Below are 23,123 nucleotides of genomic sequence, written 5' to 3' on the forward strand. Positions count from 1 at the left end.
GAGCCCAGGTGTCCTCCCTCCCAGTCCTGGACCTAAGCTGCCTTGATAAACGATGCCAGACCTGTGAATATCAACTGCGTTGGGAGAACAGGGATGGGTAGGAAGGTGTCAACTCTTCCTGGCTCTTTGGTTCCACCACTGAACAGCATTTACTCCTTCACTTCAAACATCTTCATGACGTCACTGGCAGGTGAGAAGGCAGCCTCTGATCCCAGCAGGTGACACGTGTACTCACTTCCTTCTGCAAAGGCTTGGGGCTTTGATGGGGGCAATGCAGACCCAGAGGTGTGGGTAGGAGGGGAATGGTGGATAGACTGAGTCACAGCAAGCCCCCAAGTAGTGGATACCTTTTCTTCAGTCCAAGGAGGCTGGAGATGTAGGATGGGCAGAGAGGATGGAGGCAGGAGGTCATGGGTGACCAAAGGGATCCCATGCTACAGGATGATGGAACAAAGATCTGTGAACAGTTGTGCTCCACTCAGGGAAGGCTGCGGAGGGGCAGGGTAGGAGAGGTGGATGAGGATGGGCAGGCTAAAGGATCCTGGACTGACTGAGGTGGAGGGAATGACCTACAAATGTCCAAAGCAGTGGAAAGATATGTAGATATGATGGGGCAGAGGGGAGCCTGGGCTACCAAAGGTCTTTGCTGAGGCACAGTGGTGGAACTAAAGGTCTGTGAAACAGGGACCTCAATCCCAGAAAGAGAAGAGTTCGCGGATGAGGGGCTGGCTGCTGCATGATGGCAGAACCAAAGATCTGTGAACGGTTCAGCTTCAACTTAGCAGGTGGAACCCATGAAAAGCTCGGCCATCAACACTCTCTCCCGTATTCTGCTTTATTTTTCTTCACTGTTCTTACCACTCCCTGATATTTTAATGTATTGAATTATACTTTCTAATGGCCTGTCTTTCCCATGAGAATGTCAGCTGCATCGGGGCAGGGACTTTTATGTCTTTCATTTACTGCTGGTCTCCATTGCCCAGAGTCATTTCTGGCACATAGAAGACACACAATAAATGCTATTATTATAGGAAATCATGGGAGACTTGCGCATCAGTTAACATAACAAAACATACTGTAAACCTATAATTCCTGAAAGAGTGTGGTATGGACAGAACTACAAATACATAAAGAATTTTGTGGTCCCATGAGAACACAGCAGTTATCTATCTTCTTTACTGTTCTCTGTCGAGCCTCTTAAAAAAGCATCTGTCAGATGGATAAACAACAAGGTCTTACTGTATAGCACAGGGAACTATATTCAATATCCTGTGATAAGCCATAATGGAAAAGAATATGAAAAACAATGTATACGTATATATAACTGAGTCACTTTGCTGTACAGCAGAAGTTAACACAACATTGCAAATCAACTATATTTCAATAATTTTTTTTAAAAAGCATCTGGCACCTAGTAGGCGTGCAGTAGGAGTTGCTGAACAAGATCACAGTTCTGCTCAAAGAGGGGTGAGGAGAGGGACTGGGGCAGTGAGACACAGGAGGGTGCAAAGAGTGGGTAGCTTTATGGTGGAACCAAAGACCCAAAGACAATTTGGACACTGTCTGTCTTCTTATCCCACTTCATTTTCCCCCATCACCTGATGTTTTTATGTGTTTCATAGTTTATAACCTTATTGCAACTTGAGGGTAGGGACCTTAGCTCTCTTGTTCACCGGGGTATACACCTGGCATATAGTAGGTGCTCAATAAACGTTTTTACTTTAATAATGGTGTGTGGGAGGGTACTTGTTTTACCAGGTATGATACATATAATGGAGTTATAATAATGAACACAGTGGAGTGTCAGGCACAAGAATGCACGGGTAGAGCATGGACATGGGAGGAGCAGCCTGTGGTAGATGGACAGCCACCGCTGTCTGCCTTGTCCAGCAGCGTTTGCCAAATGCCTAGAACAGTGCCTGGTACAAAGTAAACTCTCAAGAGTGAATGAATGAATGAATACTGCAGGTCTGCCCATAGCAAAGTAAGGATGGACGCCAGAGGTAGCCAGGAGACTGGGGAGCCTGGAGGCCGCTGGATGGCGGAACCTATGACCTTCCAACAGCCAGCCCTCCCTGCCCACCCACTCCAGGCGGGCCGGGGAGCACTGCCCGGTACCCACCTGTACTCATAGTCGGAGCCGGCCTTGGCGGAGCCGTCCTCCGTGCGGTAGTCCACGTAGAAGGTGCTGTTGCCCTCGCCGCCTTGGCAGGTGACGGACAGCAGCACGGAGCCACAGTTCTCCAGGCAGTGGTAGAGGCTGGGCTCAAAGAAGATGCGGCTGGCGCCGTCGTCCTCGTCCTCGCCGGGGCCCTCGGCCGAGGTGGCCCTGCGCGAAGCGTCCACCGCGTGTCGCCGCAGCACGTTGCCCGCGCCCGTCATAAGCCGCGTGGCCTGGATGCGGTAGAAGGCGCGGCTCTTCTGCTGGTGCAGCAGCGCGTAGTAGTTGGCAATGCCCACCAGCTGCTCCAGGTCCTTGTCCGGGTGCTTCTGCTTGAGGTCCTTGAGGATCTGGATGACCTCGCGGCGGCTGGCGTCCAGCTCGCGGGCCTCGGCGGGCCCCGGGCCCAGGCCGCCCACCTCGCCCGGCGCCTCGGCGCCCAAGAACGTGCCGTCCAGCTCGATGCTCTTGGGGGGGTCGCCCTCGGCGCCGATGATGATGCCGCTGCGCGGGTCGGTGCGGTAGCGCTTGTACACGTACTTGTAGAAGAGCAGCCGCTTGTCAGCCATCCAGGCGAACACCACGCACACCGGGAAGAAGACGAGGGTCAGCAGCGCCTCCCACACCTGCGGGCGGCGCCGCGGGTCAGGACCGCCGCGCCGGGAGGGGGCGCGTTCGTAGCCGGCCCGCCGCCTCCCGGCGCCTCTCTTCCCAGAGCCCCGTCCCGGCCACCACCCGGCGCTCCCCGCGTCTCTCTCCTGCATCTGTCCGCATCTGGCCTTCTGTCTCTGCCTCTCTCCTGTCTCTCTTCATCTCTGCCTCTCCGCCTTTCTCTTCGTGTCTCTGTCTCACCCCTTTTCCCTTATCTCCCTCCATCTCTGTCTCTCTCTCTCTCTCTCTCTGGCTCTTGTCTCTGCTCCTGCCTGCCTCTCCCCATATCTCGCTCTCTCTGTTTCTCTAGGTCGTTGTCTCTTTCTCTTTCTGCCTCTGTCTCATCCTCTATGTCAGTTGGTTTTTTATCTTTCTCCCTCTGTGTCTTCCTTTCTTGTTGCCGCTGTCTCCTTGTCTCTCTTTCATATCTTTTGTAGATACCTACCTCTCTCCCTCATGAAATTCTTCACAGTTTCCCACCCCACCCTTCTTCCCTCTTTATGTTCCCCCCCCTTTCCCCGCCCTTCCTGTCTCTCTCCTGGTCTCATCCATCCATCCATCCATCCATCCACCTTTTGTCACACTGAGAACCACACTTAGCTGCCCCAGTGCCGGGAACCCAGACATCCTAAGCCACCACCAAGCCAGAGACACGTCCCCACCGTGTGGTCCCAGCCCCTGTCCAGGGGCAGAGCTGGTGTCTCTTCTTGCCTCTCTCTCCCTCTATCTTTTCTCTCCCAGCTCCATTTCCCCTCTGCCCCTCCTCACCCGGGATGCCTTCACTTCTCCAAAGCCTACCCATCACCCAGGGTCTGCCCTCTGGTCACCTCCCCAAACTGTCGTATTCCCTCCCCCCCACGCCCCCCACCAGTGAGTACAGCCCTTGCCAGATTCTCCTTCCTTAGGTTTTGTTTGGCCCTTAGGGACAGGACTCTGACTCTAAAAGAAGCCCAAGTTCGGCTGGTTGTCTGACAGCCTCATAAAGCGAGTTCCCATATTTACATGCTACCGCCCCAGAGGGACAAGGCAATGCTGAGTTTAGATCCTGGTTCTAGAAGAGGAATGCCTGGCCCAGCCTCTTGTCTGTAAAATGGGGACATCCCCAAGACTGAATGAGCTTATGTACCCCTAGCACTTAGCTTTGTTGGTTATTGACACATGGAGAATACACAAAACATGAAATGACCATTACCATTATTATTATTACTAGCGCTATTATCTTGGGCTCATTGAGGTCTGGGACTCAGTCTGCCTGTGGTCTGGCACAGGTCCAGGCACGTACAGGAAACACCTGACAGTTCGCCTTGAAATATTCATGTAAAGACTCCTATGTTACCTTTCTCATTAAAGATAAGGAAGAAAAGATTAAAGAGTATTTACAAATCAGATGGCCCCAGAGTTATATTTAAAATGAGCCCGGTAGGGGAAGGAACGATCTTTAAGCTCCGACTGCCACAGGCCCTTGTCGCTGTGTTTACTGATGGTTCAGGGGAAAGGCAGGACTTGGAAATGGTACCACACAAAGCCACCAAGCAGGTTTGTGAAAAGAAACTGAATTTTCCACGCAAGCCGTAAAATGAACTCTTGCCTTGTGCTCATTGAACTGGCCACTGTATATGCTGTGGGCGATTCTCTCTTAATCAGAAGAGAGATCTCAAATACCTGAGATCAGCTTTCTTCCCTGCAGGTAAACAAAAGGTGATTCTGATAGACTCACATCTGCTTTCTAGGGCGTCCCCTGCAAAGGGGCTCACGGGCTCGCCCACCCTGGGAGGGGAGCGAGACACACCTTCAGGTCTCAGTGGATAGAACGCCCCCAAGAGGGGTTGTCACAGATCTAGGGATATTTATGGGTTGCCACCATAATTGGGGAGGGGGATATGGTCCCAGCCTGGTGACATCCAGCGACCCATGGGACAGTCCCACACAATGCAGAATTGTCCCACGTCCTGCCTGACTTCAGAACCTCCCACTGGACGTTCACGTCAGCGAAAACCCTGCTTATGATAATTGGAGTCTACACTCCATTCTGTTTTATGTCTGTATGAAGTATTTTCCTGTACGGTTTAATGTACGCTGAATATGCCTGATTTCGATCTCATGGCTACCCGCTCCTCTGCTGGTCTCCGTGCATGGGAATGGTTTCTGATTTTTTTTTTTCTCTTAAACCCCAACTTGTTCATTATATGTAAGTAGATGCCACCATCTGGCTCTTCGTCATGCCTTTGAAGGTGGTCATGCCCAAGCGTTTACATGTAGAAATGCAGATGGTTCTATTAGATATTACTTTCCTTTATATCAGGGTCTGGGCAATATACCGACTTCTGGGAAGCCAACCCGTGTAGGGAAGTTTGTTAACGGGAAGACGAGCTCACATTTACCCTGTCCCAGGCTCGCTGTTCTAAGCCCTTCCACATGTAGCAATTCAACTGATCCTCATGCAGTCCTCTGAAGCTGGTACTAGGATGACCCCCTGATTACAGGTGGGGAAACTGAGGCACAGAGCAGGTAAGGAACCCGCCCAAGGTCATACAGCTAGGAAACAACAGAGATGGGATTTGAACCCAGGCCTCAGGTTCAAGAGTCCAGACACCAAACTCCGAGGCTAGAAAACCTCTCTCCTATTAGCTAAGAATTTCACACCAGCAGAATAAAGGGGATATTAAAAAAATTGTTATAAAAAGGGAGGATTGGATATGAAGGGTCAAGAACCAATGGTCTACTTCAACCCCTTCTATGGTTCAGATGTGTAAACGGAGGTCCAGAGGGTACGGGCTTTGCCTGATGTCACACATCATTTCTGGAGAAAACCCAGAGCCAGACCCATCTCTCACTCCTCCAGGTCATCGCCTCTAGGAGGGACGGGCATCATCTTTAGCTCGTGCCCGTTCTTTCGATTATGTCATGAAAACATCCCAAAAGTCTGGTCTCCATTTACTCCTGAAGGGATCCTCCGTAGCCACTTCTCTACCCAGAGCTGTGGCATTTTACACTGTCTTCTCTATGTCTGAGCCAGCTCCTTCTCAGGGGAAATCTCTCCCTCTCCCTATCCCATCCCTATCCCACCTCCCACCCATGGTGTCTAAAATTCCTTTCACAGTTTCGGTGTAAATCCTTGTCAGGGATCACTTTGAGAACCCGAGTCAGAATAGCATCCTTTTTTAATAGTGCCTGAGAATCGTGTGAAGCGTCGTTCTGTAATTTTTGCCATGGCAGCCAGGAAACTCAGCGTTACAGTAGTGAGTCAGTCACAGTAACTGTCTCTCTCCCTTTCTTATCCCAGTTTTCTGGTGCTACCATCTCCCCTTTTCCTCACTGTGGTTTCTAATCCCTCAGATCTGCCTTGATATCATCTGCAAAGAATTTTTATAGCTCTAACTTTAGATCCTTCCTGGAAAGAAACTATAACTGGCAGAACATGACAGATATGCATGAGTATATTATATGCATGTGTGAAGGAATCCTGGTTAGGCTCAAATAAATTATGCACGTGCGTGAGCGAATTAAGCCAGGCCCATGCATACATTATGCAAATGTAGGTGGTGGTCATGGGGGCTGTGGGAAATAAATTGGGCAGATGTTTTAAAGGAAGACTAAGCAGTATGCCCGTTAAGACACTGGGTAAATGAGAGGCAAATGATTATGTGAATGTGGGTGTAAATTATGCATCTGTGGGTCTACGTTTTGTCTCACTATTAGAATAAATTATGCAAAGTGGTCTTTGCAGTGGGCTGGGTTTATACCTAGGTTGGATTGGATGTGAGTATGAATTACAGTGAAGTGGCATAAATTATCCTAACATCAGAAATCAATTATTAATAATGAATGAATTATGCAAACCACGACTGCATATCTGGCAAATACAGAGCTAGATTACGCAGATGTGGGCATGGATCTATGCGAAGTCCACGGGTAAACTATGCAAATTGCACCAAGTTGCACCGAGTTACACCAAGTTACCCTAGTTAGCACTGTCAGAAGACACAAGGCTGGATTATGCAAGTGTAACGTGAATTATGCAGATGGGGGATGTCTTACTGCCAAAGTGGAAATAAATTATGCAAAAGGCAGGGAGTATAGGAAAACATGTGTGACCATACCTGGCAAATACCTGGCTAGACTGTCGTATGCATTACACAGATCACTAGGACTCTGCTAGCACATATGGCCCCCCTGTGAGAGTTCTGGATGGGCATATTGCAAAATGGCGCCCCATACTGTGCAGATGAGCCCTTTCCAGGACCTGCAGCACCATCCAGATCTGGCTTGGGAGCACCCGCTGGGCTCCAGTCCCAACTTGCCCTCTCCGGCCCAATGCCTTTGTGCAGTGCGTGACCTGTACAACCATACCCGGCGGCCCTCTCAAACGTGAGCATGCATTTCTGCAAATACAGGCATTGACTCTCCAAGCCCGGGGAGCCACCCCTCTGGATTTTGCTGACATACATGCACCAGGGAGATGTCTGTGGGTCCTTGCTCACCTGGACCACACCCGGGGAGAAGACGGCAAGGATGAGATAAAGCCAGACATAGGCGAAGATACTCCAGGAAGCGGTGACGAAGAAGACTCTCAGGTGCTTGATCTTGCGGCTCTCACCGGCCGGGATGACGTAGATGCACACGGCAATGACCACAAACATGTTGAAGGCGGCGCTGCCCACGATGGTGCCCGGACCCAGCTCGCCCGCCTGGAAGTTGTGGCCGCAGACCTCAATAACAGACAGCAGGATCTCAGGGGCCGAGGAGCCCAGGGCCATGAGTGTGAGGTTGGACACAGTCTCATTCCAGATGCGGACGGTGCCCACGCTGGTCTCGCCGTTGGACTTAGTGATAGTGATCTCTTTCTCCTTGGACGTGATGACCTCGATGGATGCCATGAAGCGGTCGGCAATGATGGATACACCCAGGAACATGTAGACCATGGCCACAAAGTAGACCACGGCCCGCGCTGCTTTGTCCCCCAGCGACGGGTCATCGGGCTCCCAAACGGGCAGCAGGACCCCTGGCTGGCAGCGGTTGGAGCCCTGGCAGCCCCCTATGCTGCTGGCATCGCTGTCGTTGGCTGGGGGAGGCGGCAGGGAGGGGGTCGGGGTGGCTGCCCCTGAGCATGGGGGAGTCCCCAGGAGGAGTGCAAACCCCACCAAGGCCAGGGTAGCCATGGAGGGGGTCAGGGTCCTGTGGGGGAGGAGGAAGTCTGGGTGAGGGGAGCAAACCCCTCCCTGTTGCTCAGGAGTCAAGGTTCATTGGGGTCGGAGAATAGGGGAGAAGCTGAGGACTAACAGAGGGAGGAGAGAGACTGGGGGAGCCAAAGAGAGACAGTGATTCAAAGAGACAGGGTCACAAAGAGACACAGAGAGCGCCAGGCAGAGACCAAGAGAGAAAGACACAGAAAGATAAAGACATCATGCACTGCTGATGGGAGTCAAACCACTGCAGGAAACTATAGCTGAACATCAAGCATCGTAGGACTCAGCAATTCCACTCCCAGGTATGTACCCAAGAGAAATAAGTCAAGTGTTCATCAAAAGACACATACAAAAAAAAAAAAAAAAAAAGACACATACACAAATGTTCACAGCAGCTTCATTTATAATGGCTCCCCTCTTGAAACAACCCAGATGCCTATCAGCAAGAACATGGAGAAGTACACGGCGGAATAGGCACGCAGTGGAATATTATGCAGCACTGAAAAGGGAGCGGGCAACTGATACACCCAACAATGCAGATGAATCTCACAGACATGCCGTGGAAGAGTGAAGTCAGGTGCAAAGAACACAGACTGAATAAGTTAGTGGGAGAGGCAAGGGGCTGGGGGGCCCTCAACTCATTTTGTGATTCCTATGGTTTCCAACTTGGCGTCGGAGGGCTCCTGCTTGGGATTTGGGCTGTGGAAGGTGCTGGGGTGTTTGCCTGTCTGTCTCAGGTAGGGCTGGGGAGGGGCTGCTGGAGGGTCTCTCACTCACATCCTTCCCCGCAATGCTGGCAGGTTTCTGTCTCCAGCATCCCCGGGTCTCTGGCAGGTGCAGGATTCCTTAGAAGCTGTGACATGAGGTCCTAGGTTGGGCTTTTGGACCCCACACTGTGGGTGTGGGGTGAATACTTCTCTTCCTGCCTCTGGTCCTGGGTTCGAGTGGCTATTTCTGTACCTAGGTCTCCTTTAAAAATGCCAATCAGTTCACATTCTCCCCTCTGATCAGAACCCTCCATGGCCCTGGTCTCACTCAGACACCAAAGTCCCCTCCCCGCTTCATAAGGTCTCGCACAATCTGGCCCCCTCATTCCCTCTCTGGCCTCATCTCTCTCTCTCTCTCTCTCCCTCCTTCACTTGGCCCCAGCTACACCACCTCCTTGCTGTTCCTCGGGCAAGTTCTTGCTTCAGGGCCTTTGCATCTGCTGTTCCCCCTTCCTGGGACACTGTTCCCCACATATCCGCTCCCTCTTCTCCTTCAGCTCTCCACTCAGATGTCACCTTCCGTGGCCGCTCTGTCTGTAATGACACCATCCCACTTTGGGGAGTCCCCAGCCATTTCACAGATGAGAAGACCAGGGCGCAGAGAGGCGAAATAACTTGCCCAACGTCCCCCAGCACCCATTCTGCAGCTCCCAGTTTCTCTCTCCTAGAGTGGTCCTGACTTCCAGCTCCCCTGCCCCACCCTTGTGTTGTCATGGTAACCCCGTAGCTATAAAATGGAACTGAGAGAGGAAGGCAGGGGTCCTCAGGGCCTCCACCCTCCCCGACCCCTCTCCTGGCCACCAGCCTCAGTTCTCCCGGTAACGTCCATTTCTGTCTGAAAAGTTCTTCTCACGGTCTAACCCACAGCCTGCCCCCAACATACACCCATGTCCTCACAGATTGGGAGCTGGTTCCTTTGGGGGAGGGAGGCAAAATGTTGGCAGAACTTCCCTGAAGAGTGTGTGTGTGTGTGTGTGTGTGTGTGTGTGTGTGTAGGGGGGCAGGGGGCGGGGTGATTCTTAAAGGGCCACCACACAATTAGCCCCCTCGGCAAGGCCCCTAATGATATATCTAATTAGCAGCCCCCTAATTAGCAACGACTTAGGCATAATTACAAACCCACCAGGATCCAAGGCAAAGACTCACGCTCTCTTCTCTCTCCCTCCCCTCCCCCCAGCTTTCAGGAGAAACCAGGTCGACCTGGGAGTCAAGAATTCATCTATAGCATCTCACTCCCTCTCTCAGGGAAGGGCCATGGCCTGGGAAGTCCTCCCTCAAGTCCAACCACCTGTCCCTCCCGCCTCCGTCCTCAAGCCTGGCTTAGTGCCTTTTCCTGCAAAACCTGGTTTCCTCTCCCTGGGGCCTTAGGGAAGAAGGGAGTCAGGGAGAGAAAGCACTAGATAAATATCTGTTAAAGGAACCACCACGAGGTCTGAGCCCTGTCACTGGGGACAGCTGGGTTCCCTCTTCTCGAGGCTCCTGCCTCTGCCTCTCTCGCTCCATGAGCAGCCCTGAAACCTAATCTGGGTTTAGAATCCAGGGGCGAAAGCATCAGGTGGAGGCCAGGGTGGGACTCTGGAGGGCAGATGGCGGGCACCACCTCCTGGGGCCATCTCTCCCCTCCCTCGTGGGCCGGTGGCCAGCTGGGTCAGCGGTGAGTGCCCCGGCTCTGCCTCACCCACCTCTCGGGGCCTCGGAGACCTCATCTGTAGGGTGGGACTGCACGCTTGAGCGGGGTGGGGCAGTCAGTCTGGCAGGCCAGGTGGGACCCCCTCCTTCAAGTCTCTCATATCGGTAAGGGGGGTGATGGTTCCTGACTGCGCTCAGCCTGGGCGCGGGGGGTGCCCGCCGCCTGCTCTCGGTGGGGACACGGCCTTCTAAACACGCACGCTTACTGCTCCGGGGTAAGCCAGCCTCTCCCGCCTGCCCACAGTGTCCCAGCCTGGGGATCACACACAGACACACACAGTCTCAGTGTTCAGGCTACGGTACGCCGATGGGTAAACTGAGGTCTGGAGGGGCAAACAGCTTGGCCAAGTCATGCAACTTCAAGTCAGGGGCAGAGAAGAGATGGAACTCAAGGTGTGGGACTCCTAAGCTGGTGCTTGTTTTAACCCACCTGGAATCCCACGTGGGCACTCGGGGACCTCACCCCATCACAGCGTGGGCTACAGACTCAGTCCCACACCTCTCATCTCGCCCGCCTTCTCTGGGGCCCCCTTCCCAACAGAAAAGAAGAGGCTGTATTGGCCTGGGAACTCTAGACTCAGAAGGGCCCTCTCAGAGCCCCCAAGGCGCGGTGGAGAAGCTTTTGAGCTCCAGCCCGACTGGGAGACAGGTCTGGGGCTGCCACACCATGAGATGATGGAGGCGAGACTGCAGGAAGGACTGGCCTGGCCCAGTACCTAGAGCTGTGCCTGGAGCAGGAAAGGTGCTCAGTAACTGTCAAAAGAATGAATGAGTCAAGAAACGGACAAGCGGCAAAAGAGGTATGGAAGTTAGACTGCAGCAGGGACTGGTCCGGTCAGTATGCAGAGGAATGGGGGGTTAGATTGCAGGCAGGACTGGTTCAGTCTCCTCTACAAAGGGTACAGGTTAGACTGCAAGAAGGACTGGCCTCAGGATGCCAGAAATAAGGCAGGGGAGAGCAGAGGAGCTCTATCCTCAGGGGAGGGACGGGCGGATGCCAGCCGGGAGGATGGGGGGAGCTCGGCTGAGGAAGGGAGAGGAGTCTGGGGGACTCCGTGCCTCCTGGGGGAGCCCACTCTGCGGCGGCGGCAGGGGGCGGGGCGGGTCTTCTTCCCCCAGGTCTCCCCTTGCCAGGGGCGGAGACAAAGGTGTGTAGGAGGCAGTTAACCAGGGAGAGGAAGCAGAGAGGAAAGAGAGAGACACAGAGACCAGGTCCTAGAGACGGAGATGGAATGAGAAGCAGGGAAGACTGAGGAAGATACACGCGGAGATGGACAGAGACAGAGACACGGGAAAGCTGAGACAGTAGAGACAGAGACAGAGGGAAACACACAGAGATGGCGAAAGAGGAAAGCAGAGAGGAACCAAGGACTTAGAGACAGAAAGCCGGAACAGACCCAGACACAGAGAGAGACAGACAAGAGTGAGACTGAGGGAGACAGGGAAAGGGACTCGGAGAGGCGTCCAGACTCCGCAGGACAGAGACCCCTGAGAGATGTGGAGACACAGAAAGACGAGACCGACACAGGAAAGCGGGGGCGGAGGTGGAAGCGGAGAACGGGAGTGCGGGTGCTGCCCCAGACAGGGTGGGGTGTTCTTACCCCCACAGTGCCCAGGAGGCACCCCCTCCCCAGCCCGCCATGCTCCCTGAAGCGCCGGAGGGGTTGAGGATGTTGACGGCTGGTGGCGCCCCTACCGCACGTTAGGGCCCTGGTACCCGCGCCCCGGGATATGCAGCCCCCCATCCCCTATAACGGAGCTCAGCGAGAAGCGGCTCCGGGCTCCTCAAATGCCCCCCTCCACCCACCTGGGGTAACACCATCCTTCCCCCAAGCCCCCCCTAACTGGGGGTCTCTTACCTGCAGCTACAGCCTAGAGCAGGTTCCCTCAGCACTGTATTGGCAGTGGTGGGCGACTCCGCCCGACAGAGGGAGAGAGAGAGGGAGAGAGAGAGAGGGATGAGCTGGGGACTGAGAGGGAGAGCTAGGGAGGAGGGGAGGGAGAGGGGATAGAGGGAGGAGAGGAGAGGAGGAGGGGGGAGGGATTCGGGGGAGGGGGAGTCGGCTAGAGAGGGAGGAGGGGAGGCCGGCGCGGGGAGCCGGGGCGGGGCCTGGAGAGAGGAGGGGCGGGGGGTGGGGTGGGGGGAGACGAAGCAGCCCAAGCCTCCCACCCACCCTCTGGGTTCAGCACCACAGGCAAGGGACAGTGGCGGAGGGCGCGCGCGCGCGCGCGCGCGCGCACACACACACACACACACACTCGCTGATCCATACAAGGGCCAACGAGGCAAAACAGCTACAAATAGTCACAGGCTCCCAGAACTGGGGGGAGGGCAAGAATGTTTTTAGCCAGAGTCAGATGCAAATTCACATGCGGTGCCTGCTGACAAAGCCAGCCAGAAACAACCACAGAGGCACCCATTAATAATAATAACAACAGTTGCCTTTCACAAGGGGCTTCCAGCCCTTACTACGTGCCAGGCATTGTTACACTGTAAATAAGTGCTTGACACATGTTGACACAACTGACCCTCCTAAAAACCCTGTGAGGTAAACGCTACCAGCCCCATTTTACAGATGGGGAAACTGAGGCACAGAGTGGTGAAGTGTGCCTTCAGGTTCTACCCTTAACTGCTACACTACACACTGTCCCAGACTGAGGGGCTGGCAAGAAGTTAGGCAGCGAGCTGCGAAGGACCGGGCAGGCGCCGGGAACACAAACTCACGAGTCCTGAAATGGTGAACACACACACACGTGCACACACTTCACAGACCCAGAACATCACTACTTAAATGCCCCAGATCCCACCCTAGGGCCCCACTCCTGTCCAGGACAGAGGCGATGGAACACTCAGCCTCTGCAGACGGGCAGCAGGAGAGAGACCCTGATGCTGCCCATGGCCCATGCCCATCGCCAGTCCTGGCTGGACACCCCCGGGCCCACTGCCAGGAGAGGAGGGAGACGACCCAGCTCTGGCTCCCTGCGATTTCCCACGCTTGGGTTCTGGGAGGTGAGGTGAAGACAGGGGTGGCCAAGAACTGGTGGGCTCCAGCCTCCTGAAGACCCACTGTGGGGCACTGGTAGCTTAGTCTTCACTGTTGGTGCAGATGGTCAGACTGACAGGTGGACTTCCATGGCAGGAGGTAGACAGATGGCTAGAACGACCATGGTGCCTGCCCTCCCCCCCCCAGGAAGCAGGGGTCCCACCCAAACCCTGCAGCAGCAAGGTCCCACAGCCAGCCTGGACCCCACTCAGGAATTGCTCCCCTACCCTCCTGACCCGATTCTATTCCTGGCAAGATTTGTTCTGTTGTCCCCGCCCTCCACTGGTCCCTGTGATGTAGGCCTCAATGCCTTCTCCTGGTGCCACGGAAGTGGCCACAGGAGAGGCAATCACTACAGCCACAGGGCAGGGAATTAGCCTTGTCTCCCACTTCCTGGTCCCCCAATCCCCTGGGCTTTTCAACTAGGCCTACCCTTAGCCCTTTCCAGGACAGTGTAGCCTGGGGCTCATCTCAGGACTCCCTAGTTGAGATCTAAATTGATCACTTCTGCTGGGTGTTAACCTTGGCTCTCGGCGCAAGGTGTAACCCTAGTAATTTTTGCTAGGGTCCAACTTCAGTATTATTCACAGGGGGTCTGGCCTCAGACTCCCTGCTACAATTTGACCATGGCTTCCCCACGACAGTCCTTTCCGCCCACATCCTCTCCTCTGAGGCTCAATTTCCTTATCTTCCCACTGAGCCCTGACCTCAGATCCGGAGCTCTCCACTGGGGTCTAACCTCAGCTCACTTGCGGAGGTCTAACCCTACAAACCTTTCCCTTATACTCTACAGTCTTTCCTAGGGAGGTTTAACCTCCTACAGTGCCCAACTTCCCTTCTTTCCTCTGAAATCTACACTACAGTCCCACTTCAGTCCGGCGGCTGGGTCTGACCTTGGATCCCCAATCCCCAAAGTCCCCTCCCTCCATTCTTCCGGGTGAGTCCAGCTCCCGACACAAAGCCTGGCAACAACTGTTCCTCATCAAACGTGTGCCGAACAAAAGAATGGAGACGAGTGCACGTTTGGTTCCTCTGGACACAGAAATAATCACCACGGACCGAGTCTCAAGGGGACAGAGGCGGGGTGGGGTGGGATCATCCCATTTTCAAATGGGGACACAGAGAGGGGAGTGGGGGTCACAGGGCATGCTGGGGCGGAGCCAGAGCAGGACCCACCGCTCCACCACCCTGGGGTGTCTGGGGAGACCAGTGCCTCCTTCAGGATGCTTCCCCCGCCATGAAGAGCTGGAGGCGGGCACCCCAAGGAACCTGGGGTGGGCAGCGGGTGGGTACTCAGGAGGCCGGGGTCTCAGCAGGCCCGGCACCCACCCTATCCCCCAGCCTCTGTGGTTGACGTCTCCTCTGCTCCACTTGGTGCCGAAGCCGGGTCAGAACCAGCTCCGAGGCCTGGATCAGGCTGTGCTGTGGGGGATGAGAGAGGACGACAGGGCTGAGACAGAGCTGGAAGGTGCAGGTTACACGCCCCCCCCCAACCCCCAGAGGCTGAGAGTGCAGCCGCGGTGGGAGGTCTGTGTGTGGGCTTAGAATGGGTCTCTGTGATGGGGTGAAGGTCAGACCCAGGGGGACGGCCTTCAGTGAATTTCCGGTGGAAGAGACAAAGCCCAGCCCCAGATGTGTGGGTCTGAGGTTAGAACTCAGTGGAGGGGACAGGGATGGATCAAAACATACCGGAGATAACACAACAGTAAAACAACTATACCCCAACAAACAAACAAAAAAACATAAAAGAGAGCTCGCATTACATGGGGGTGAGGCTTGACCACCCGAGAGAGGCTGAGGTTAGTCCACAGCAGGGGGAACAAAGGTGAGACACTGGCGGAAAAGGTTAGGCCCACAAGACAGAGAAAGAGCACACCAAAGTGGAAAAGAGAGGAATAAGTCACCACACAAGGGACAGAGCCAGACCCTGGTTGGAGGGTCTGAAGTTAGCCCCTGACAGAAGGGAAGGAAGGGAGATCACAGTGGAATGGCTTGAAAGAGATCACAATGAGGGATGCTGGGAGGCTGAGACCACAGCAGAAGGGAAGCCCCTTCTCCCACAGATGGACCACAGCCCTGTCCACTGCGGTCTAACCTCAGACCTCTCCTCATTCCGTTTTACTCGAGGGTCTAACTTTTGTCCCACGTACTGTGGTTCAACCTCAGACTTTTCCACTGGGGTCCAACCTCTACCTCTATGAGGTCTAACCTGGACCATTCCGCTGATGACTAGACTGAAGGAAAAGGCCCCAGCAAAGCCTGCAGCGGAGACAGTAAGGTTAGACTCCAGTAGAAAGAACCCAGGTTAGACCACATGGGAAAGGAGCCTGGAGTCAGACCAAAGGGAAGGGGTGGGCAAACACCAGATCAGGAAACAGAGGTACATCACAGCTGAAGGGCTGGGGCCGGGCCGTAGTGAAAAGGTCAGAGGTCAGACATATTAGTTGGAGGTTAAACAGCAACGGAAGGCTCCAGGCTGGACGGTGGGCCATTGGAATGGTTGGATATTAAAGCGTAAGGGCGGTTAAGCTGCTGTCGGAGGGTGAGAGGTCAAAGTACGGGAGAAGGCTGGACATTAGACCACAGGTTGTGGGCGTGACCACAGTAGAAAGTTCAGTGGTTAGACCAAAGGGGAAGGGTTTGAGGTTGGACTATGGCAAAAAGCTGGAGAAGGAGGCAAGGTTAGACCACAGGCAGAACGAAGCCGGTCACACAGGCGGAAGAAAGGGTGGCTGCAGTAGGAGGGCCAAGGTTAGGGCGCAGTGGAAGAGTGCAGGTCAGGTCCCGGGGGCAGATCCAGGCTGGGCCACAGGGAAGGGACACGGTCAAAGCAGGTGGAACACAGTAGAGACGTTCAGGAGGCTGAGGGAGGCCATGGGGCCGGGGGGGACGGATGCTGCGGCTGAGCGCCCTTCACCCCTGGCTGTGAGCGCCCCCAGCACCTCCCTTCTCCTTGACCAATAGGAACCGCCTGCCTCCCCCAAGAGGGGGCCTGCAGCCAATGACCCCCTTGCCCGAAGGGGGGGCCAGGCTCCAGTTTCCAGAGGGATCGGGCCAAGGCCCGACTGCCCCTCTCCCGTGAGAACGTGCCCTCAATAAGGCGGGTGTTAAGGCCCCGTCCCAGGGGCCCCTGGCTACCTGCAGGATGTGCACGCCCTTCAGGGAGACCACAGCGAGCTCGCGCAGCCCGTCCCCGGTCAGGTCCACGTGCGCCATGGCCAGCAGGGGGCTGGAGAAGCTCCGCTGCCACAGCAAGCGGAAGCCACGCTGGGCCCCGGGGAGCCCGCACTCTGGGCTGCAGTACTTGTAACAGAGCAGCTCCTGCAGGGGCAGGGGTTGGGGTCACACGGGAAGAGGCAGGAGGCAGAGGACACAGGCCACGGCAGCCCCAGCCCTCCGGTCCCACCTGTCCGTAGGTGGCCACCAGGACCTCCGGCCGCCCATCCAAATCGATGTCAGTGACCAGGCCACAGAGGACGCTGTCGAACTGGTCGCTGCCAGGCAGGAGAAGCTGGTCCTCGAGGCCCCGGCTCAGCAGGTCCCTGAGGGTCAGACCACAGTGGGGAGACTGAGGCCGACCGCGGTGCCCGCCACCCTTAGCACCAGACCCTCACGGGTCAGGTCTGGATGTGCTGTTCCTCCTGAAGCCTGGACGCCCTCGTCTCCAAGTTAGACAACCTCATATCCACCAAGGGGAGCTCAAACTGTCTCTGATCTGGACACCCACACTGTCCCCTGGAGGTGGGACCGTCTCGCTCCCAAATGGAAACCCACACCATTCCTTCTTGTGAGCCCCTTGTCTCCAGCCTGGACACCCACGAGGCCCCCTGAAGGCTCAGAGCTCAGCCCCAGCCACAGCTGGCTCGCATTGGCTCACGGGAGCCGACGGGGAAATTTTCAGAAACTTTGTGAGCGGCTTGGCGTCACGCTGGTGGCTCACAATCCCCTGAGGCGGGAGTGTTGACACCACGGAAACGGGCAGATCCTATAAGCCAGGGCTTTCTCCCACATGGAGCCTGTGATTAAACACTTGCCAGCGTGCTCTGTCCACCTACCCCAGGGGGACTGGACATCTCGGTTCCCACCCGAGGCCTCAGCACATGCCCTACAAGTTCTAGACTTAAACACTCGTGCTCTTCTCTCTGGGACACAGACACCTTTACCTGCCCAGCCCTGAACCACTACACCCAAAGCTTTACTCTCTGTGGAGAATGACAAGGCTAGATCACCGTGCAAAGGCATGGGGTCAGCCCACACGCACGTGCCCCGTGGCCCTCACCGATACACCACCGCTGGTTCCAACATGCTGGCCACCAGCACGCTGTACTCCTCCCGCTGTGGTCTGTCCTCGGTCTCTGGAGAAGGAACGTGAACGGTGGGGGAGGCGTGAGGGGCCAGGTTCCAGGCTCCTCCTCCCTCCTCCCCACCCGTCCATTCCTGAGAGGAACACGCGTTAGACCCCTGAGGTTGGGCCACAGGGGGAGGGTTAGAGGTTAGACCACGAGCGAATGATGGAGGTCAGATGCCAGGAGGAGGGAGAGGTGTTGGATGACAGTTTAAAAAGTCCAAGGTTAAACCACCAGGTTAGAAGAGACAAAGGTTAGGTGACAGCACAGAAGTCCGTGGTTAGACCACAGTGAGAGCATCAGGGGATAAACCACAGTGGAAGGGGCAGAAGAAAGACCACAGAGGTGAGGCCAAGAGAAACGCCAGAGAAGGACAGACCGCAGTAAGAGGAACAGATCAACATGTGGGGCGAAAAGAGAGACGCCGAGTGGGGGGACGGCGCTGAGTCCGTGAGAAAAGCCTGGACTTGGATGGCAGCAAGAGACAGAGTGAAGAGGCCACAGATGGGGGGTCCGAGGAAGCCACAGTGTGAGCGGTGAAGGTCAGACCACCAAGGGAAAGGCAGAAGTTCAGCTCCAGGGTGAAAGCTCAAATCAGACCACCACAGGGGCAAGTAGCTGGATCTGAAATTCAGGAGCGCCGTGGGGAGGGAATGGGCGCACTGTAGCTCCCGGGCTGGAGCGGGGCACACGGCGGGGAGGGAGGGACGGTGGGGAGCTGGGCATGTGGGGAGAGGGGTACAAATGCGGGTGGAGGAGCCGAGCCCGCGGCCTGGCCTCCCCCTGCCCGGAGCTCACCCTCGGGGGCCGAGAGGCTGAACACGATCACTCGGGAGATGGGGCCGTCCTGCAGGATCGTCCAAGTCTGCAGAACCTCTGTGTGGAGGGCGAGGACTCAGGGCCCCGTCCCGAGCACCCCCGCCCCAGTCCAGCCTCGCCCCACACCCCGTGTCTGGGCCCCCGCCCCAGCCATCACCTCGACTCTGCTGGTCTACGTGGGCGACACGGACATAACCACTCTGACAGCCGAGAGCTGAGAGCCGCCGGGACGTGCCGGGCAGGTTGTGCACGTCAAGCCAGAGGACGCTGGGGGTGGACGGGTGGACAGAGGGGCCTGAGGGCCGTCGCCAGGCCCCAGCCCCCACCCCCACCTCCCTAGAAGCATCCACCCCACCCCACCTCCGGGAGAGCCTTGGGCCTCCGCTGGGCCTGACTCTTTAGGGGTCAATTCCCACCACCTGACTTCTCTGAGGCTGCCTGCCCCGGTTCCCACTGGCCTCTGTCAGGGCCTCTCCTACCTACTGGTCAGGTTCGTGAGCTCTGGGAAGAGGTTTTCCACGGGCTGTTCTTCAAACTGATGCAGCCCCTCGTTCTGGGGGAACCAAGACCCGCCACGAGCTTGGAGTCAGTGGCCAGCCTCACACACTGCACCCCGTGCCAGCCCATGGTGGCCCCGGCAGGGCTCTGCCCACCAAGCCTCACCCTGCCTCACCTCCTTGTAGAGATGAATGGCCGGGTCATTCCCACTCAGGAGAAACACGGTCTCCAGTTGATCCCCAACCTGGACCCTGAAAGCAGAAAAATGTAGAATGCCAGTGTGGTAGAGTCCGTGTGTTTTAAAATCCTCCTCTTGCAGAAACTCTTGCCTGTGAGAACCCTAACATTCTGGGTTCTAGACACTGGATCCAGAGCTAGGATCTCAGGATGTAGAATTCTAGAAACTAGCCCTCACAGAATCTCAGATTTTAGATTTTCCAGTCTCAGAATCACAGAAACTCAGCGTTTTCGAACCTTCTGTTTCTAGAGCCCTCACTTGCTAGAATCTTCATTCTGGATGTGGATTCAGGAATGAACATGGAGCTGTAGAATGGGCTGTAGAACCTCAGAACACTAGCACCTCTTTTACCCTAGAACCCCAGTGTTCTAGAAGTTCTGTTTTCTGTCTCCTTTGAAATGCTAGAGCTTCTGGAAATTGCCCTCATGGATATTCAGATTTACAGAATTGGTAGAATACCCAGATCGTAGAACCCAGAACATTAGTACTTTAGAACCTTCAGTTTCTAGAACTCTCATCTGCTAGACTAGAGGTTGGCAAATTATGACCTGCAGGGCAAATCCAAAACCCACGGCCTGTTTTTGTGAATAAAGTTTTATTGGAACACAGCCACACCCATTCATTTACACAGTGTCAATGGCTGCCTTCTTGCTACAGTGGCCAACTTGAGTAGTTGTGATAGAGATTATTTGACCCCAAAGCTGCACCTTAAAAGAAAAAGTTTGCCAACCCCTCTGCTAGAACACTGGTGTTTTGGAATTCAGAGCTCTAGAATGGAATTCTTATATTCTGGGATTCTAGAACATCAGTATTCTAGACGGTCTGTATTCTATCTCCTTGGAATATGACAATGTTAGGGCTTTAATATTACAGAATCTCAGAATCATCAAACTGTCGAACTTTCAAATCTTGGAAACCCAGAGCTCACAACTCTAGAAAAATTGGCATTTCTGGGTCTTGGAATGCCCAAATCTAGATCGTTAGAACTTGAGAATTCTACACATCTGGAGCACAGGAGCTCATTCACTCTCAAATTATCTAGTTCAGGGATAACAAAATGGTAGCCCGTCAGCCAAGTCTGGTCCGTGGCTACCTTAAATGCACGATGCTCTAAAAAACAAACTAGTCTGATTGTCTATAGGCAGGTTTGTGGTCTCCAGTTTGCTACAGCCTCCACCCTCCCAACACACACACACACACTCCCTATTGTATCACACCTGTGGCTTACTTACTCTGCGTGGCACAGTTGGAAAGGAGTGAACTGGAGCTCCAGGTTCAGGCAGCTCTCTGCAGGGGGAGTACAGGCAGATGGGCACAGGGGACCTGACAGCACCCCCCAAACCCCTTTCCTCATCCCTCCTTCCCTCCAGGCCACACTTACGGGCAATGGAGTCCAGGTTGTACTCAGAGCCAGGCTCGTAGTCACAGTAGATGTTAAGGAAGGGGCTGCCCTTGTCCCCTGAATCCTGGGAGAGGAAACTGGCCTCAGGGGAGAGCAGGGGCAGCAAGAGGGATATGGGTCAGACTCAGTAAGGAGGAGAAAATGGGTAGGTGGAGGGCTCTGGGTACCTTGATGAACGTGATCCCCACCACCAGGCCCTGCTTTGGGGGTGACTTGTTGAAGGTGTCGATGGAGACAATCTCTGCGTCCACTGGGAGAGGACAGTTCAAAGTTCACGTTTCAGGCAGACCCGTGATCCCAATATTCCCAATCAACAGTGAGCCCTGACCTCTAGGACTCAGTCATCTCTGACCAGCACAAATTATCATGACCTCTGGGACGGTGTGAGTCCTGATCACCATCACCATCACCATGGTAGGAGGGATCCTGGTTTCTGAGTCTGAGGAATCCTGAACCCTAACTACTTCAGGCCCCTATTAGCCCTGTCCTCTGACCCCAGTGCCTCCAGATTACCAGCCTTGACCCCCTTCAATCACCATCACCCTGATCCCATTCTCCCATCCTGGTGACCTGGCTCAGACAGAGCCTCAGAAGCCTTCTCAGCACTACATTCCAAGCCCCCCAGCCCCATGGCGCCACGCACCGGGAATGTAATTGAACTGCAGCTCCTTGGCCACGGGCCGGATTTTCTGTCGGAGGTCTTGGTAGCGGAAGCCTAGCACCTTGCCTTTAAGGGTGGCGGCCAGCAGCTCCCCGCGCCCACCCGCGCCGCCCGCCAGCCCGTACACATTGCTCTGAGACGAGAAGCGTGTGAAGCTGTCCTCGCGCAGCGGACAAGGCCCCGCGGCCACAGCCGCCTCCCCCATCACGCCCCTCAAACACTGGTCCCCGTAGCCCCCGCGGCTGCCCACTCTACGCCATGGACCGCCGGGCGCCGGCCGGTCGCGCAGACTGATTACGTAGAGAAGCTGTCGACGCTGCCCTTTACCAAGATGGCTGCCAGCCGGGCCGCTTGGGCTTCCCACCAGACTTTGCCTCAAAGCGCCTGCGCGCTCCTTCCTGGTCCTTTTCAGGGCCGAGGTGACTGCCGCCCACTGATTAAGGCCTGAAGATGAGAGGTGGTGGCCCCTGCTGTGGGCGGCGCGGAAGACGGAATAAGAAGAACCTTAATGCTCAATATAGCCCTTACGTGCCAGGAACTGTTCTAAGCCTTTACATCTATCAATTTTTAGTTAAAACTCACAGGCAGGCTTGAGGTAGGTACTATGATATGTTTTACCGATGAAAAAACTGAGGCACAGACAGGTAATTTGTCTAAGATCACACAGCTAGAAGCAGCAGTCCGTATTGGAACCCAAACACCAAAGCTCCATAGTTTGTTTTAATCACATCACCTTTAAAATGGTGAAATGCATTCTTCTTACCCCAAGGAAACAGTTCTAGCTATCTATCCTGGCTAATCACCACCACCTTCTTTACTGAAAGCCTACTTTATCAGTCGTGTTGGCTGATTAGCTCATTGAATCTTCACAACTACCCTGCTCTGGTTACCCCGCGTTCATTTATTCAGCATTTATTGACCACTGTATGAATTTATCTCCATAAACTGTTGCAACAACTTTGGAAAGAGGTTTATTATCCCAGTTTCTGGAGAATGAAACTGAGGCTCGGGGAGAATAAGTCCCTTGACTGATATGATAGTAAGTGGTGGAGACAGGATGAGGTCTTCTGGGATTCCTGTATATACTTTTTTGTCTCCAGAAGGGCATCAAGGGTTTGGGGACTCTATGTATACCTGTATGTTATTTCCAGAAGACATGAGTTGGCCAGCTGTCCTGGCCACCTTGAGTAATCTTCTGTCACCCCCTTCCATGCAGAAAGAAAACACACACACACACTGCAAGATCTGTGAAGGCAGTGACTGGATCTCCCTTGGTCACAGTTAAATCCCCGACGCCTGGCCCACAAGGCCTGACATGGAACGAGCATTTAGTAAGTATGTTAAGAACCCAAAACTATGTACCAGGCCCTTTGCCAAGCACCTGGGACACTGTTGCATAAGAGCCCTGAGAGGAGAGTTCTCAAAGGCAGACTGGATCTGGAGGGTGGTGAAAAGAAAGGAGTTCGTGTCCACTCCAGATCTGGTTATGCTATTTAGTGCTGTAATCCCAGGGTTTGAGCTAGGGCATGGCACACGGTAGGTGCTGAGTAGATACTTGCTGAGTAAATGGGGGTGGGGTCTGGTTCTGCTGCTTCTGAACAATGTTTTCTTCAGGCTTCTTCTACCTCCCTTGGTAACCGCGAAACCACATTCCCTTCATA

General features: G+C 54.7%; 2 protein-coding genes across 2 annotated transcripts in view; both read right to left on the minus strand.

Moving 5' to 3' along the window:
- Positions 1 to 12,366, minus strand: part of SLC8A2 (solute carrier family 8 member A2) — a 30,311-nt gene extending 17,945 nt beyond the window's left edge. The window contains exons 1-3 of the mRNA XM_079907678.1: positions 12,314 to 12,366; positions 7,294 to 7,987; positions 2,123 to 2,787 (exon numbers count right to left, since the gene is read on the minus strand). Of these exons, the coding sequence (XP_079763804.1) occupies positions 2,123 to 2,787; positions 7,294 to 7,971 (1,343 nt within the window). The 5' untranslated portion in view covers positions 7,972 to 7,987; positions 12,314 to 12,366. The remainder of the gene's footprint in view (positions 1 to 2,122; positions 2,788 to 7,293; positions 7,988 to 12,313) is intronic.
- Positions 12,367 to 14,526: 2,160 nt separating this feature from the next.
- KPTN (kaptin, actin binding protein) lies at positions 14,527 to 21,685 on the minus strand. The gene is made up of 12 exons (XM_079908258.1): positions 21,445 to 21,685; positions 20,969 to 21,051; positions 20,781 to 20,865; positions 20,632 to 20,686; positions 19,337 to 19,412; positions 19,143 to 19,216; positions 18,821 to 18,930; positions 18,643 to 18,720; positions 17,778 to 17,853; positions 16,905 to 17,040; positions 16,637 to 16,819; positions 14,527 to 14,920 (listed from the first exon to the last, which is right to left on the minus strand). The coding sequence occupies exons 1-12, from the start codon at positions 21,665 to 21,667 to the stop codon at positions 14,792 to 14,794; spliced, it is 1,308 nt and encodes a 435-aa protein (XP_079764384.1). The 5' UTR covers positions 21,668 to 21,685; the 3' UTR covers positions 14,527 to 14,791.
- Between the last annotated feature and the right edge of the window lie 1,438 nt (positions 21,686 to 23,123).

Source organism: Stenella coeruleoalba (assembly GCF_951394435.1).
Source record: "Stenella coeruleoalba genome assembly, chromosome: 20".
NCBI lineage: Eukaryota > Metazoa > Chordata > Mammalia > Artiodactyla > Delphinidae > Stenella > Stenella coeruleoalba.

Bases quoted from the DNA above. Each gene is read 5' to 3' on its own strand.
- KPTN (XM_079908258.1), bottom strand. From the start codon at position 21,667: ATGGGGGAGGCGGCTGTGGCCGCGGGGCCTTGTCCGCTGCGCGAGGAC. The intron at 20,866-20,968 runs GTACCCAGAGCC...TTCCTCTCCCAG, and splicing joins TGGGGATCACGTTCATCAAG to GATTCAGGGGACAAGGGCAG. The intron at 17,041-17,777 runs GTGAGGGCCACG...TCTGACCCTCAG, and splicing joins GAACCAGCGGTGGTGTATCG to GGACCTGCTGAGCCGGGGCC.